General features: G+C 38.7%; 1 protein-coding gene across 14 annotated transcripts in view; it reads left to right on the top strand.

Annotated features, from left to right (window-relative positions):
* Positions 1-12,512, top strand: part of ARHGAP12 (Rho GTPase activating protein 12) — a 136,592-nt gene that overhangs the window by 84,359 nt on the left and 39,721 nt on the right. For 11 of the 14 annotated variants that reach the window (XM_045586136.1, XM_045586149.1, XM_045586152.1 and 8 more), the window contains 2 exons: positions 1,192-1,317; positions 6,561-6,635. In XM_045586136.1, coding sequence (XP_045442092.1) covers positions 1,192-1,317; positions 6,561-6,635 — 201 coding nt within the window. The remainder of the gene's footprint in view (positions 1-1,191; positions 1,318-6,560; positions 6,636-12,512) is intronic. The other 3 variants (XM_045586162.1, XM_045586131.1, XM_045586141.1) reach the window with 1 other exon arrangement.

Genomic DNA, 12,512 nt, shown 5'->3' with positions numbered 1-12,512 from the left:
TGGAGAGAAAAGAAATGGCACATTGAGGAGAAAGATGTTGGAAGAGTTCTTAATATTAAAAACATCCCCGAAGATACTTTTATTGAAATTATAATCAGAGTCATTAAATTTTAAGATTTACTGAGCTTTTAGGGTTGGGGATAATAGATATTTTAGGTATCTTTTGGTTTCAGTAGAAGAAGGTATCCCTTAAAAAAGCAGATTAATTTTGTTATTTTATTACAATTTATTATTTACTAAATTGGCTGTATAAAACAGCATACCTATTAAACCTCACATTTCTCAAATGTTTATGCTTGACATTTCAAAAAGTTAAATGACTTAATGCCTTACTGATAATGTGTTTTTAATTTTATATGCAATTTTCTTGGGCACTTATTACCTATCTGTTGTACACACTGATATAGGATTGATTTAGAATTAGGACCATCTCTACCTTTTGACTTGACTATATTTTACCTCTTCAGAGAAAGAAATAATAGTTTGTTTGGCCTGTAAGTGAAACAAAAGTAATAATAAGTGACCAAATTTTTTTTAAATAAGAGAATACTATTACAGTGTATGTAAGCATAGTTTATAAAACCTACACCAAAAATTGAATTCATGTGTATTTTAGAAGTGGTGGAAACCCTAAAAAGTTAATTTGTCCAATGACCACATTTTATAAATTACTAGAGGCCCAGTGCACAAATTTGTGCATGGGTGGGGTCCCTTGGACTGCCGAGCGTTTGAGGCTGATTTGGGCTGCAGGAGATTGTCCCGTGCGGGGAGGGACCCCAGGAGGTAGACTATCAGAGCGCACTGACCACCACCTCCTGCTTTGAGCATCTGCCCCCTAGTGGTCAGTGTACGTCATAGTGACTGCTTGATTAGTCGAGAACCTACTATCAAGTCAATATTTGCTATCTTTTATTTGTTTAATCCTCTTGTCAACTCTTTGTTGATATTTCTGTTATATCTGTTTTACAGTTGATGAAACTTAGACTTACAAAGATGTTATATTTTGCCAAAGATAACATTAACTTGGTCCCTCTAATACCAAAATGCTGGTCAGATGAGAAAACCAAGGACAGAAAATTCATGTTGGTGTCACATGATGAACTTTACCTTGCCTCATGTGTCATTGAGGGCTGGCATATTTAGATTTTAGTTTCGTTTCTATTATTTATGAAGTATATTTTTTTTCTTTAGTATAATATTTCATCTCAGCAACAAAGAGAAATAACTAAAAGTAGGAGCCTGGATAGGCGGCTACAAGAACCAATAGTATTAACAAAGTGGAGACATAGCACCATTGTGCTCGACACCAATGACAAGGTAAGACTTTTGGGGGAAAAATCGGTTGAGAATTTTGGAAATTCTTTATTATTCTTTATTATTTTCTCCTTAGCTGAATCTCATACCTTAGTGACTATTTGTCTTGTAGTAGATTTTGGTTTTGAAGTGTTTTGATATTTGCACAATAAATTTTGGTTTAGATTGGGTCAGAAGTGTTTTTGCTCAATGGACCTTATCTGTAGTTTAATGAAGTATGTATATACCTTGATACATTTGTAGTTGACAGGGTGTTGTTTTATTTTGATAACCCTGCGTTAAAGTTTTATATTTGTTAATTGTTTGTCTTTAATCTCTAGGAAGTTTTATAGTACAAAAATTAATTTTTCCCATTTCAGGAATGATTGGAATCTAACACCTTTTTTTAAAATATATTTTATTGATTTTTTACGGAGAGGAGGAGAGAAGGAGAGAGGGATAGAGAGCTAGAAACATCAATGAGAGAGAAACACTGGCCAGCTGCCTCTCGCACACCCCCTATCGGGGATGTGCCCGCAACCAATGCACATGCCCTTAACCAGAATCGAACCTGGGACCCTTCAGTCTGCAAACCGACGCTCTACCACTGAGCCAAACTGGTTTCGGTGGAATCTTACACCTTCTGTTTCCCTAAATGTTCTTTGCATAAAGTGCTTCTTTTATCAATCTGAAAAGTAATTTCAAATAGAGGATAAACTCTGATGCAAACTTAAGGATGGAAAAGCCATAAAGTTTTAAACTTCCTTGTGTTACATCTTTTTATTGTGACTTCATTTTGGGGAGGGAGTAGGAAATTAGTACAAATTTGCAGAACTTTAGGTATATTACTGTTAAAATGTGGTAGTGGTGCTAACACTCCAATATAAGGAAACTATTTTAGAAAGATATTGGTTGTTGGAGACTTTTAAAACATTTTACTATCAGGCTTTTCTTTTGACATTAACAGGTTTCCTGCATTTTTAGGTGTGCTCCTGAAAGCAGAATGAAATCTCCGAAGGCATAGTTCTCTATATTTGGATACTTTCAGTCTTAAATTTCTTTATAAATTATCTAAGCCAGTCAAAACAAGTATTTTTTTTATTTTTTTTTTACAGTACAAGGGACTGTAAAGTTGTCTTTGTTGAATTAAAAGATGGACTTCTGTAGAGCTGTAGAAACATTCTACTCATAATATGGACTAAAAGAACAACAATGAAAGTAGTAGATAAGTTTCTTTATAAGGTTAAGTGTAGATGGCATATTCAAGGATTGAAATTCTGGGGTTTGTGCCATTGAAGAATGCTTGAAGATACATTAGCATTGAGATTAACCAGAGTAGGTAAAATTCATAGAGATTTTAATAGAAAAAGTCATTTTACTCTAAGAACCAAATTACAATAAGGGTATTTAGAAAGCTCTCACATAAAAGCCATTGCTGAACCAACTCCACTGCCTCTTAATAACAAACAAAAAAAAGATGATTATTTTGGTAATGTGGACTTAAAATTTTGTATTCCTTTTTAATTTTTCTTGAAATTTCAGTCAATTAGAATATGAAGTTCTTAATTACATTTTCTTTTTCATGTAATTGTGTCAGATTTGTGAGGACATGATTTTTCTTGAGACCAGAGATTTACTTATTTTTGGTAGAAATGTCTCTTCCCTTCCCTACCTTATCTATAGTAATAATAGCATAATATGCTAATTAGACTGGATAGTCCAACGACCTTCCGGGTTTCATTCTGGATGAAGCCATGGTGATGGGGGCTGAGTCAGAGGTGGTTAGGGGATATGAGGCAGGCAGGAAAGCAGTTAGGGGTTATCAGACAGGCAGACAGAGTGGTTAGGGGCGATGAGGCAGACAGGAGAGAAGTTAGGGGTGATGAGGCAGGAAGGCAAAGTAGTTAGGGGTGATGAGGCAAACAGGCAGAGTGGTTAGGGGCAATGAAGCAGGCAGACGAGTAGTTAGGGGCAGTCAGGCAGGCAGGCAGGCAGGCAAGTATTATAGTTAGGAGCCAGCAGTCTTGGATTGCGAGAGGGATGTCGGACTGCCAGTTTAGGCTCAATACAGCAGGGATCCCTGTGGCATCAAGCCTAAAGCGGCAGTCAGACATGCACTGAGGGGTTCCAGATTGTGAAAGGATGCAGGCTGGCCTGAGGGATACCCTCTCCCCCATGCATGAATTTCATGCACCAGGCCTCTAGTTCTTTATAAATAGAATCATAGATAATTGCTTCACCAAGTAAACGTTTCTATTATCATCATGTAATAATACCTTTTAAAGGTTTGAGGATATGAAAGAGGAACCATACCAGAACAGTGTAGCTGACTAATATAAAGGGGTTAACTTGAAATAGAAACATACTACTATGTAGCAAATGTTATGATGTTGCAGACAACCTTGGAGAAGGGAGGTATGTGTATGTTGTGTGTGTGTGTGTGTGTGTGTGTTTGTTGCATCTGTTTGTTTCTGCCTGCTTATCCTAAATAATAAAAGGCTAATATGCAAATTGACCAAACAATTGGTTGCTACCATGTGCACTGATCACCAGGGAGCAGACACTCAATGCAAGAGCTGCCCCCTGGTGGTCAGTGCATCCCCACAGTGGGAGCACTGCTCAGCCAGAAGTCAGGCTCAAGGCTAGTCAGCGCAGTGGCAGAGCCTCTCCCACCCCCATGGCAGTCAGACACCTTCTGAGGGCTCCAGACTGTGAGAGGGCACAGGCAGGGCTGAGGGAACCCTTCCCCCCCCCCCCCCCCCAAGTGCACGAAGTTTGTGCACTGGGCTACAAGTAGCTTTTACTAAAAGCTGCTGTTTGGAAAAACTTAAGATATATTTATATATGCAAATACATTTATAGTATACATAAGTAAATATATAAATGTAAAATTGTTTCTTGTTTATAATAATAATTAAAATAATTACACATAATTACTCCATTTGATGTGGTTTTTATTTCTGTAGGATTGATATGCTATGAAAAATAAACTATAATTACTATTCATTTTACTCAGTTGCTTATTTTTCTAGTGTGTGTGTGTTACAGATCCTTTCCTTAGACTGTTTAAATATTGGACACTTTTGAGAAGTTAAGAAATTAAAAAGTGGAAAATGTGAAGCTCTCAAAGTACTTAAAGGGGGCTAAACTGAAATTTGAGCATTAAGAAGTACTCCTTTTTATAAAAATATCCCATATAATAAAAGCCTAGGTGTGTCATGCCCTCACACGACATTGTCACAGGGTGGCTGCCACAAGATGGCTGGCAGGGGAGGGCAGTTGGGGGAGATGAGGCTGGCAGGGGATGGCAGTTGGGGGTGACCAGGCCTACAGGGGAGGGCAGTTAGGGGAAACCAGGATGGAAGGGAAGGGAAGTTGGGGGCCATCAGGCCAGCAGGGAATGGCAGTTGGAGGCAATCAGGCAGAAAGGGGAGCAGTTAGGTATCAATCAGGCCATTAGGGGAGTTGTTAGGGGCGGTAAGGTAGGCGAGCTGTTAGGAGCCAGCAGTCCCAGATTGTGAGAGGGATGTCCGACTGCTGGTTGCGGGATTGGGCCTAAACTGGCATTTGGACATCCTCCGAGATGTCCCAGATTAGAGAGGGTGCAGTCCGGGCTGAGGGACAACCCTTTATCTGCACACAAATTTTGTGCACCGGGCCTCTAGTGTTTAGTATAATTTTAATGTGTTCTCCACTAATAGTATAGATGACTTAGGATGTTTGATTTGGAAGATTGTCCCTCCAAGGGTTAAACTTTCATTACTGCCTAGTTTCTCTATTTACAAATTATATAGGATATAAATCTGAAGATTTCCCAGAGTTAAGTTTTTGTATTGTGATTTAGTACAAATTTTCAGTTCCTTATCCAGTTTCATAAGCATAGAAGAGTAGACTCATACAGATGTGAAGATGAAGTTCAAAGATATTATTTTATTTATTTTTAAAAAATATATTTTATTGATTTTTTACAGAGAGGAAGAGAGAGGGATAGAGAGTTAGAGACATTAATGAGAGAGAATTATCGATCAGCTGCCTCTTGCACACCCCCACTGGGGATGTGCCCGCAACCAAGGTACATGCCCTGGAACGGAATCAAACCCGGGACCTTCCAGTCTGCAGGCCGACGCTCTGTCCACTGAGCCAAACCTGTTTCAGCTATTATTTGGTTTTATAGGAAATTAATAATAGGCATTGGCATGTGAATTTTTAAAATTCTCTTTTCCTGTAATTATTCAAAGCTTCTAGGGGAATGGAGAAAATTTAAATCCATTTAAATTTGGCTGTTGATACCAAAAACATTTTTTTCAGTTTTATGCTTCATTAATCTTATAAACATCTGTGGTAGAAATCACATACCATTTTAAATAATTGACAAAGCAGAAATGCTTTAGAAACACACATTTTTTTAGTTTGCCCCTATTGTATTCTTATAGGCTTAGAAATTAAATTTTTTTTCTGATAAATTATGAGTCTTTATATTGGAGGTGTCTGTTTTGCATTTTAAAAATCTTATTTCTAATAATTGGAAAGTTAACTGTAAATTACTTTAAATATTAATAATAATTGAATTTCTTATATAACTATTTACTAAAATTAAGTTCTCATTCTCACCGGTGTCAAGTAATTCCTGTGACAATTCCTTGCCTAATCCTAGGTATTTAAAAAAAATATATATTTTATTGATTTTTTTACAGAGAGGAAGGGAAAGGGATAGAGAGTTAGAAACATCAATGAGAGAGAAACATCGATCAGCTGCCTCCTGCACACTTCCTACTGGGTATGTGCCTGCAACCAAGGTACATGCCCTTGACTGGAATTGAACCTTGGACACTTGAGTCTGCAGGCCAACACTCTATCCACTGAGCCAAACCAGTTAGGGCTAATCTTAGGTATTCATATCTATCATACCAATAGCAAATTAGTATGGTGACTATTACATTTTTATCCACAAGTGTTTAGGTTTTACCTATTTTCATATGGTTTATTCAAGTTGATGTGACATCATGATTTAAGACAGCATGCATCATTTCTTTTGAGTAATTCTACATGTGGTATTTAAATTTAACTAAATGGTATAAAATATGCCATATTTCATCAACTTTATGATATCTGTAGTTTTTCAAATAAGTATCATATTATTTTTGGAGCTCAATAAAGAAAAACAATAATTTTCCTTGTTTCCTCTAGTAAGCTCTCATACTGTGAGCAGAAGGAGACATAAAATTATATAAACTAGAATAACATTTTTCATTACTTATTTCTTATAGGAATCTCCACCTGCCTCAAAACCCTGCTTTCCTGAAAATGAATCTTCTCCCTCTTCACCAAAGCACCAAGATACAGTTAGTATGATAAGAGCTTATAGTAAAAATTTAGTCCAGTTACTTCAACCAATTTCAATAAATTGATTTTCTCAAAGTATAATGTTTAAATACTTCTTGGGCTTTTATTAAATTTCATTGTTTTTTAAAAAGATAATCACAAGTAAAATAGTTTAAATTAAAAATCAGATTTTATTAATGTAAAAGCCTTTTTGTGTAAAATATGGTATATTCATGATTAATTTATATAACACATTTGTAAGTGATGAATTTTATTTGATTTTTAAAAATTTTGGTAAATATAAAAATCCCTGGAGAAGGCCATCAAGGTATACTTTACCTTTTTTCCTCAGGCCAGCAATCCAAAGGTAAGAAGCATTTTCCTCCCTAATGAGCATAGATGCCATTGCTTTTCTATGCTGTAAAACACATTGCCCATTCTATGATAGGTGAATATTGGAGAGTTTCCCCTAAATTGAAAAACCTCTAAATGGTGTTTCTCTCTAGATACTTGTCTTAAGTGGTATGAAATTTTACTTGATCTCTGTTATCTGAAGTCCATCCAGTCTTGTCTTCTCTTTCAGTGGATTCTCTTTTAGAATGAACACTGCAGGTTTGTTTTTCATTTTATTTTTGTTTCTGAATCCTCACCCAAGGATATGTTTTATTGATTTTAGGGTGGGAGAGAGAGGAAGAGAGAAACATCAATTGATTGCCTCATATGCACCCTGACTGGAGGTCAAACCTGCAACCTGGGTATGGGCCCTGATCAGTAATCGAACCTGTGACACTTCAGTGCAGGGGACAATTCTCCAACAAACTGAGCCATACTTACTGGCCAGTGCAAGACTGCAGTTTTTAATGAAGACTACAAGAATGTACATGCTCTGGTTCTTGATTGCTTCTCCAGCCTTACCTCAGAAGGTCCTCTTGGTCCTAATCCTCCCTCCTGGCTTATTTTCCTCCAACTACACTACACTTCTGCTCATTCCTCAAAGAAGCCTGTTTTTCAGCACTGTCATTTCTCTGACAACTGAAATATTTTTCTCCCACATCTTTGCCTAACTTCAGTTCGTCCATTTGCTTCCTCAGAAATTTTTATTTAAATCTAGATTTGATCAGGTTCCTCTGAAATACATAAAGCATTTATTTGATTATGATATTTGATTACATGAAATAGAATAATTTTTCAATTCATTCTTCTAGAAACCTTGAACCCTCTATTTATGCCTGTCTTCCTTACTAGACAAAGAAAAGCATCATTAGAGCAGAAATGGAATCACTCCAATACGTGTTGCAGTGCCAGTTAGTAGCTGTTTAGTAAATGTTTGTTGAATGAGTAAATAAAAGTTTTAAAGCTATAAAACTACAAACTTTTATTGTTCCTTATTTTATGAAACTATGATAGACTGTTATTTATTAGATAGTTTCCCATTTGTTAGACTAAAGGATTTCCATAGATGGTAAATTTTACTTTTCTAACTTTTCATTCCTTAACCTGGTCAGGCCTTTTATGGTTCATATTTCACACATTCCCTTCTGACATTGCTCAGATATAGTTCCCCTGCCTCTAATGTCCTTGGTGTTTCTTAGTAAACTTTACAGTGAAATGCTGTGCTGACTTTTTAGGAGGCTTTGCCAGAACAACCTTAGCATTTTAATGATCTTTTTTTTCTTTTTTTTCCTGAACTTCTGTCACTTATTGCATTGAATGGTGTGAAAGTTACCTCATGTACCCTTTGTCTCCTTACTAAGGTTGTAAGCTTCTAAGGGATAGATAGAGACTAAGTTTCTACTTTTTATCTTTTATATTATTTAACACAGTCCTGGGTTTATAAATATTAAATGTAGATAACAGTAAACATGATTTTAGTGGTTTTGTAAAGAATTACTGCATGGATTTAAGATGGTCTTACTACCTTACTCTATCAGTCAATTTAGAAAAAAGCAGAACCTCCTTTTAACTTATTTTAAATATAGGTAAAATATAATTCCTAATATCTTTTATAAATTATATTTTGGTAAAAGGAAATTTCTAAGTAATCTAGAACTAGGACATTGTAAATGGTCTATATAGAGTTATAAAGGACTGTTTACAAATTATTTTTCCACTAGAGGCCTGATGCACTAAATTTGTGCACTGGAGGGGAGGGTTTCTTCAGCCCAGCCTGCAACCTCTCGCAGTCCAGGAGCCCTCAGGGGATGTCTGATGCTCCCCCCAAGAAGCAGGCCTAAGCTGGCAGTGGGACATGCTTAGTGCTGCCGTGGAGGTGGGAGAGGCTCCCCACCACCATCGCTATGCTCACCAGCCTTGTGGGAGTGCACTGACCAACGGGGGGCAGCTGCTTTGAGTGTCTTCCCTCTGGTGGTCAGTGTGCATCATAGCGACAAGTCATTTTACCATTCAGTCTATTTGCATATTAGCCTTTTATTATATAGGATTAGAGGCCCAATGCAAGAGTAGGCCTTCCTTCCCCCAGCTGCTGGCACTGGCTTCCCTCCGGCACCTGGGACCTGGGCTAGCTTCCCCCGGGCTGCCCACATGCACCCAGGACCTGGGCTGGCTTCCCTCCAGCCCAGTTTGATCAGGAAAGACATCCAGAATAACATCTGGAAGACGTCCGGTCTAATTAGTATGTTACCTTTTTATTATTATAGATGCCTTAGCCATTTTCTGAAGAATTTGAAAGCAACTAGACCATCCTGGGCTCATGGTATCCTCTGATGGCCATCATAGGGAATTGTCTCAACAATGTTTCTTCTATTATTCTTTGTGTGCCTTCAAGTGGAAAAAAACAATAGTGAACAGCTCTGTTGACTCTACCTGAGGCCAGTCTGTTTTCACACAGCCACTCCTTTCCCTTGGAATGGGGAATGTTGGGAAATGTGCCTCCTCGATGCTGCCAGCCCCTCCTTACTAAGGCTTCTGTCCTCCTTGACTTCTACCTCCCTCTCGCTTTACTCTCTTCTCCTTTCCCCTTGGTTCCACTGAATTCTGTCCATCTTTCTCACTCTTTCTTAGTTAATACAAGGATATTTACATGTCTCTTTGTGAGTTAAAATCTGATTGGTATAAAGCCTTTAGTGGTAAGAACAAGGATACTACAAATTTAGATTAAAAAAAAAATCCTATATAATTAAAGGCTCAAATACAAATAGACTGAACAGCGGAACAACTGAACGATTGGTTGCTATGATATGCAGTGACCATTAGGGGGCGCAGGCGGAACATGGTGGGCATAGGCAATAGGTGTCGAACATGGTGGGAGTTGGCTGTGGTGGGATGGTGGAGCAGGTGAGCAGGGGCACCGTACCAAGGCGGGGCGCTGGTCGCTGTCATTAGGTTGAATCTCTGATGGTTACTGAAAATTCCTTGTTCCCATGCACTGTGGTCCTGCCTAGCACTTATACCTGCTGCCGGTGCTGGGCCTGCTTGTACTTGCTCCTGGTGCCAGAGCGGAAGCTGCTGGCCCCTCGGGGCTTCTCTACCTTCTTCTGCTCCTGAATGTGATCAGTGCCAGCAGCAGCTACTCAAACCCGCTGCCAGCACTGGAGCCACCACTCTCACCCACTTTTGGTGCTGTCCCCACTCACACCTGCTGCCGTTGCCCAATGTTGGTCCTGATTGCTTGGTGCCGTCAGCGGGTGCGAGTGGCAGATGCTGGCCCCAATCGCCTCTGAGGGCTTTTCCACCTCCCCCTGCTCCTTAACGGTGATAGGAGGAGCAGCCGCTGTTTGTACCTGCTGACGGCGCCGGCCTGGTTTGCACCGCTGCTGTCAGCACATGGGAGCGGCGGTGGCAGGAGTGGGGGCTGCCGACAGACGGGACTGGGGGCTTCAGTGGAAGGGGCCAGGCTGGGGTGTGGAGGATGGCCCGAGACCTGCCCCTGTGCCCACTGCAGCCTCATGGCCCATAGTTCCTTTCACGATGCATGAATTCATGCACTGGACCCCTAGTAATATCATAATGTTAGCTATTGATGTCATCTTAAACGGCAAATTGCCCATCTTCTTCTTCAAACTCTTCTTTATTTTTATTTTTAAAATATTTTTATTGACTTTTTAAGAGAGGAAGGAAGAGAGATAGAAACATCAGTAAGAAACATTGATCAGCTGCCTCCTGCACGCCCCCTACTGGAGACTGAGCCTGTAACCAAGGTACATGCCCTTGATTGGAATTGAACCCCAGACCCATTAGTCTACAGCCCAATGCTCCATCCACTGAGCCAAACCGGACAGGGCTTCTTAGTTTGTTTTTTAAAAAAAATCAAAACTTTATTAAAATGTAATTCACATACTATGAAATTCACTCAGTGTATAATTATAATGTATAATTCAGTTGTTTTCAGTATATTTAGATATGTGCAACTATCATGGTCAACTGTAGACTATTTTCATCATCTCAGAAAGAAAACTGTACCCTCTACCTCTAGATCCCACCAAGCCTTAAGCATACAGTAATCTTTTCTGTCCGACTGTATTTGCGTATTCTGGACATTTCATCTGAATATCTTACCTAATAATAGACAAACATATAAATTGACCATACTTCTGCTACACCCACCAGTCAGTCAGGAGTGCTATGCAAATTAACCCAACAAAGATGGCGATTAATTTTCATACACAGGTGCCAGTGACCAGGGGCAGGCATTCTGCCCCATCCCTGGTTTCTCAGGGACTCTGGGCAGCGTGGGAAGGCGGGGCTGGAGTGGAAAGAGGCAGCTGCAGGACTGGGCCGGAGTGGAAAGGTGGTGCCCGCAGCCAGGGAAAGGAAGGCCCATTCTAGCATGAATCTTTGTGCATTGGGCTTCTAGTAATCATATAAAATATCTGGTCTTTCTTGACAGACCTTTTTCACTTAGCATATTTTCATTCAGTCTCTTCTAATCATGTCAGATTTAAAATTTCATTTCTTAATGTAAATTTTAAACATGTTTATTTTTAATTCATTTTCTGTTTCCAAATGCATTATTTTTCTTTTAACATTTAAAAAAAATACACTTTAGCCGAAACTGGTTTGGCTCAGTGGATAGAGCGTCGGCCTGCAGACTGAAAGGTCCCGGGTTCGATTCCGGTCAAGGGCATGTACCTTGGTTGCGGGCACATCCCCAGTAGGGGGTGTGCAAGAGGCAGCTGATCGATGATTCTCTCATCTATGTTTCTAACTCTCTATCCCTCTCTTTCTCTCTGTAAAAAAATCAATAAAATATATTTAAAAAATACACTTTAATTATATTTAACTAAACAAATAAAACAGTGTTCTTAAAAACAAAATTTAAAATTTATAAGAACAGAAAAAAGTTTTCCTACTTAATTGTCTTTGGATGATGACAATATCCAGACACTCCCATTGTGGTGTGACAGTAATGTTCCATCTTGAGGTGTTTGCTTTAGGTAATCCAGCTTTGAAAAAATTGTCAAGTTTAGTTTGAACTTTTGAAGTCTGCTGATTTTTATAATTAACTCCCTAAAATTTTGAAAATGGGTATAATAAAGCTGAATTTCATTATTTGATGAATTGTCAATATTATTAGATCGTGGAGATGTGATCTAAGCATTGATAAATTTAGAATTTGGTGCATTGTCAGTTTTCATAGTTTTTCAAATCATTTTTGGAAATGCAGTGTGTACAATTTTTAAATTTATTATATTTTCTATAATATGACTAAGTACAGATTAAATAGGCTTTTGGTGGGCTTATTTAAGAACCTTATCTCTCTCTCTGTCACAATCTGCCTATTAGAAAATGCATTTTAGCTGAAACCGGTTTGGCTCAGTGGATAGAGCGTCAGTCTGAGGACTGAAAGGTCCCAGGTTTGATTCCCGTCAAGGGCATGTACCTTGGTTGTGGGCACATCCCCGGTAGGGGGTGTGCAAGAGGCAGCTGATCGATGTTTC

The sequence above is a fragment of the Pipistrellus kuhlii genome, unplaced genomic scaffold (genome assembly GCF_014108245.1).
Source record: "Pipistrellus kuhlii isolate mPipKuh1 unplaced genomic scaffold, mPipKuh1.p scaffold_m20_p_1, whole genome shotgun sequence".
In the NCBI taxonomy this organism is placed as follows: domain Eukaryota; kingdom Metazoa; phylum Chordata; class Mammalia; order Chiroptera; family Vespertilionidae; genus Pipistrellus; species Pipistrellus kuhlii.
This window is presented reverse-complemented; position numbering and strand designations above follow the sequence as displayed.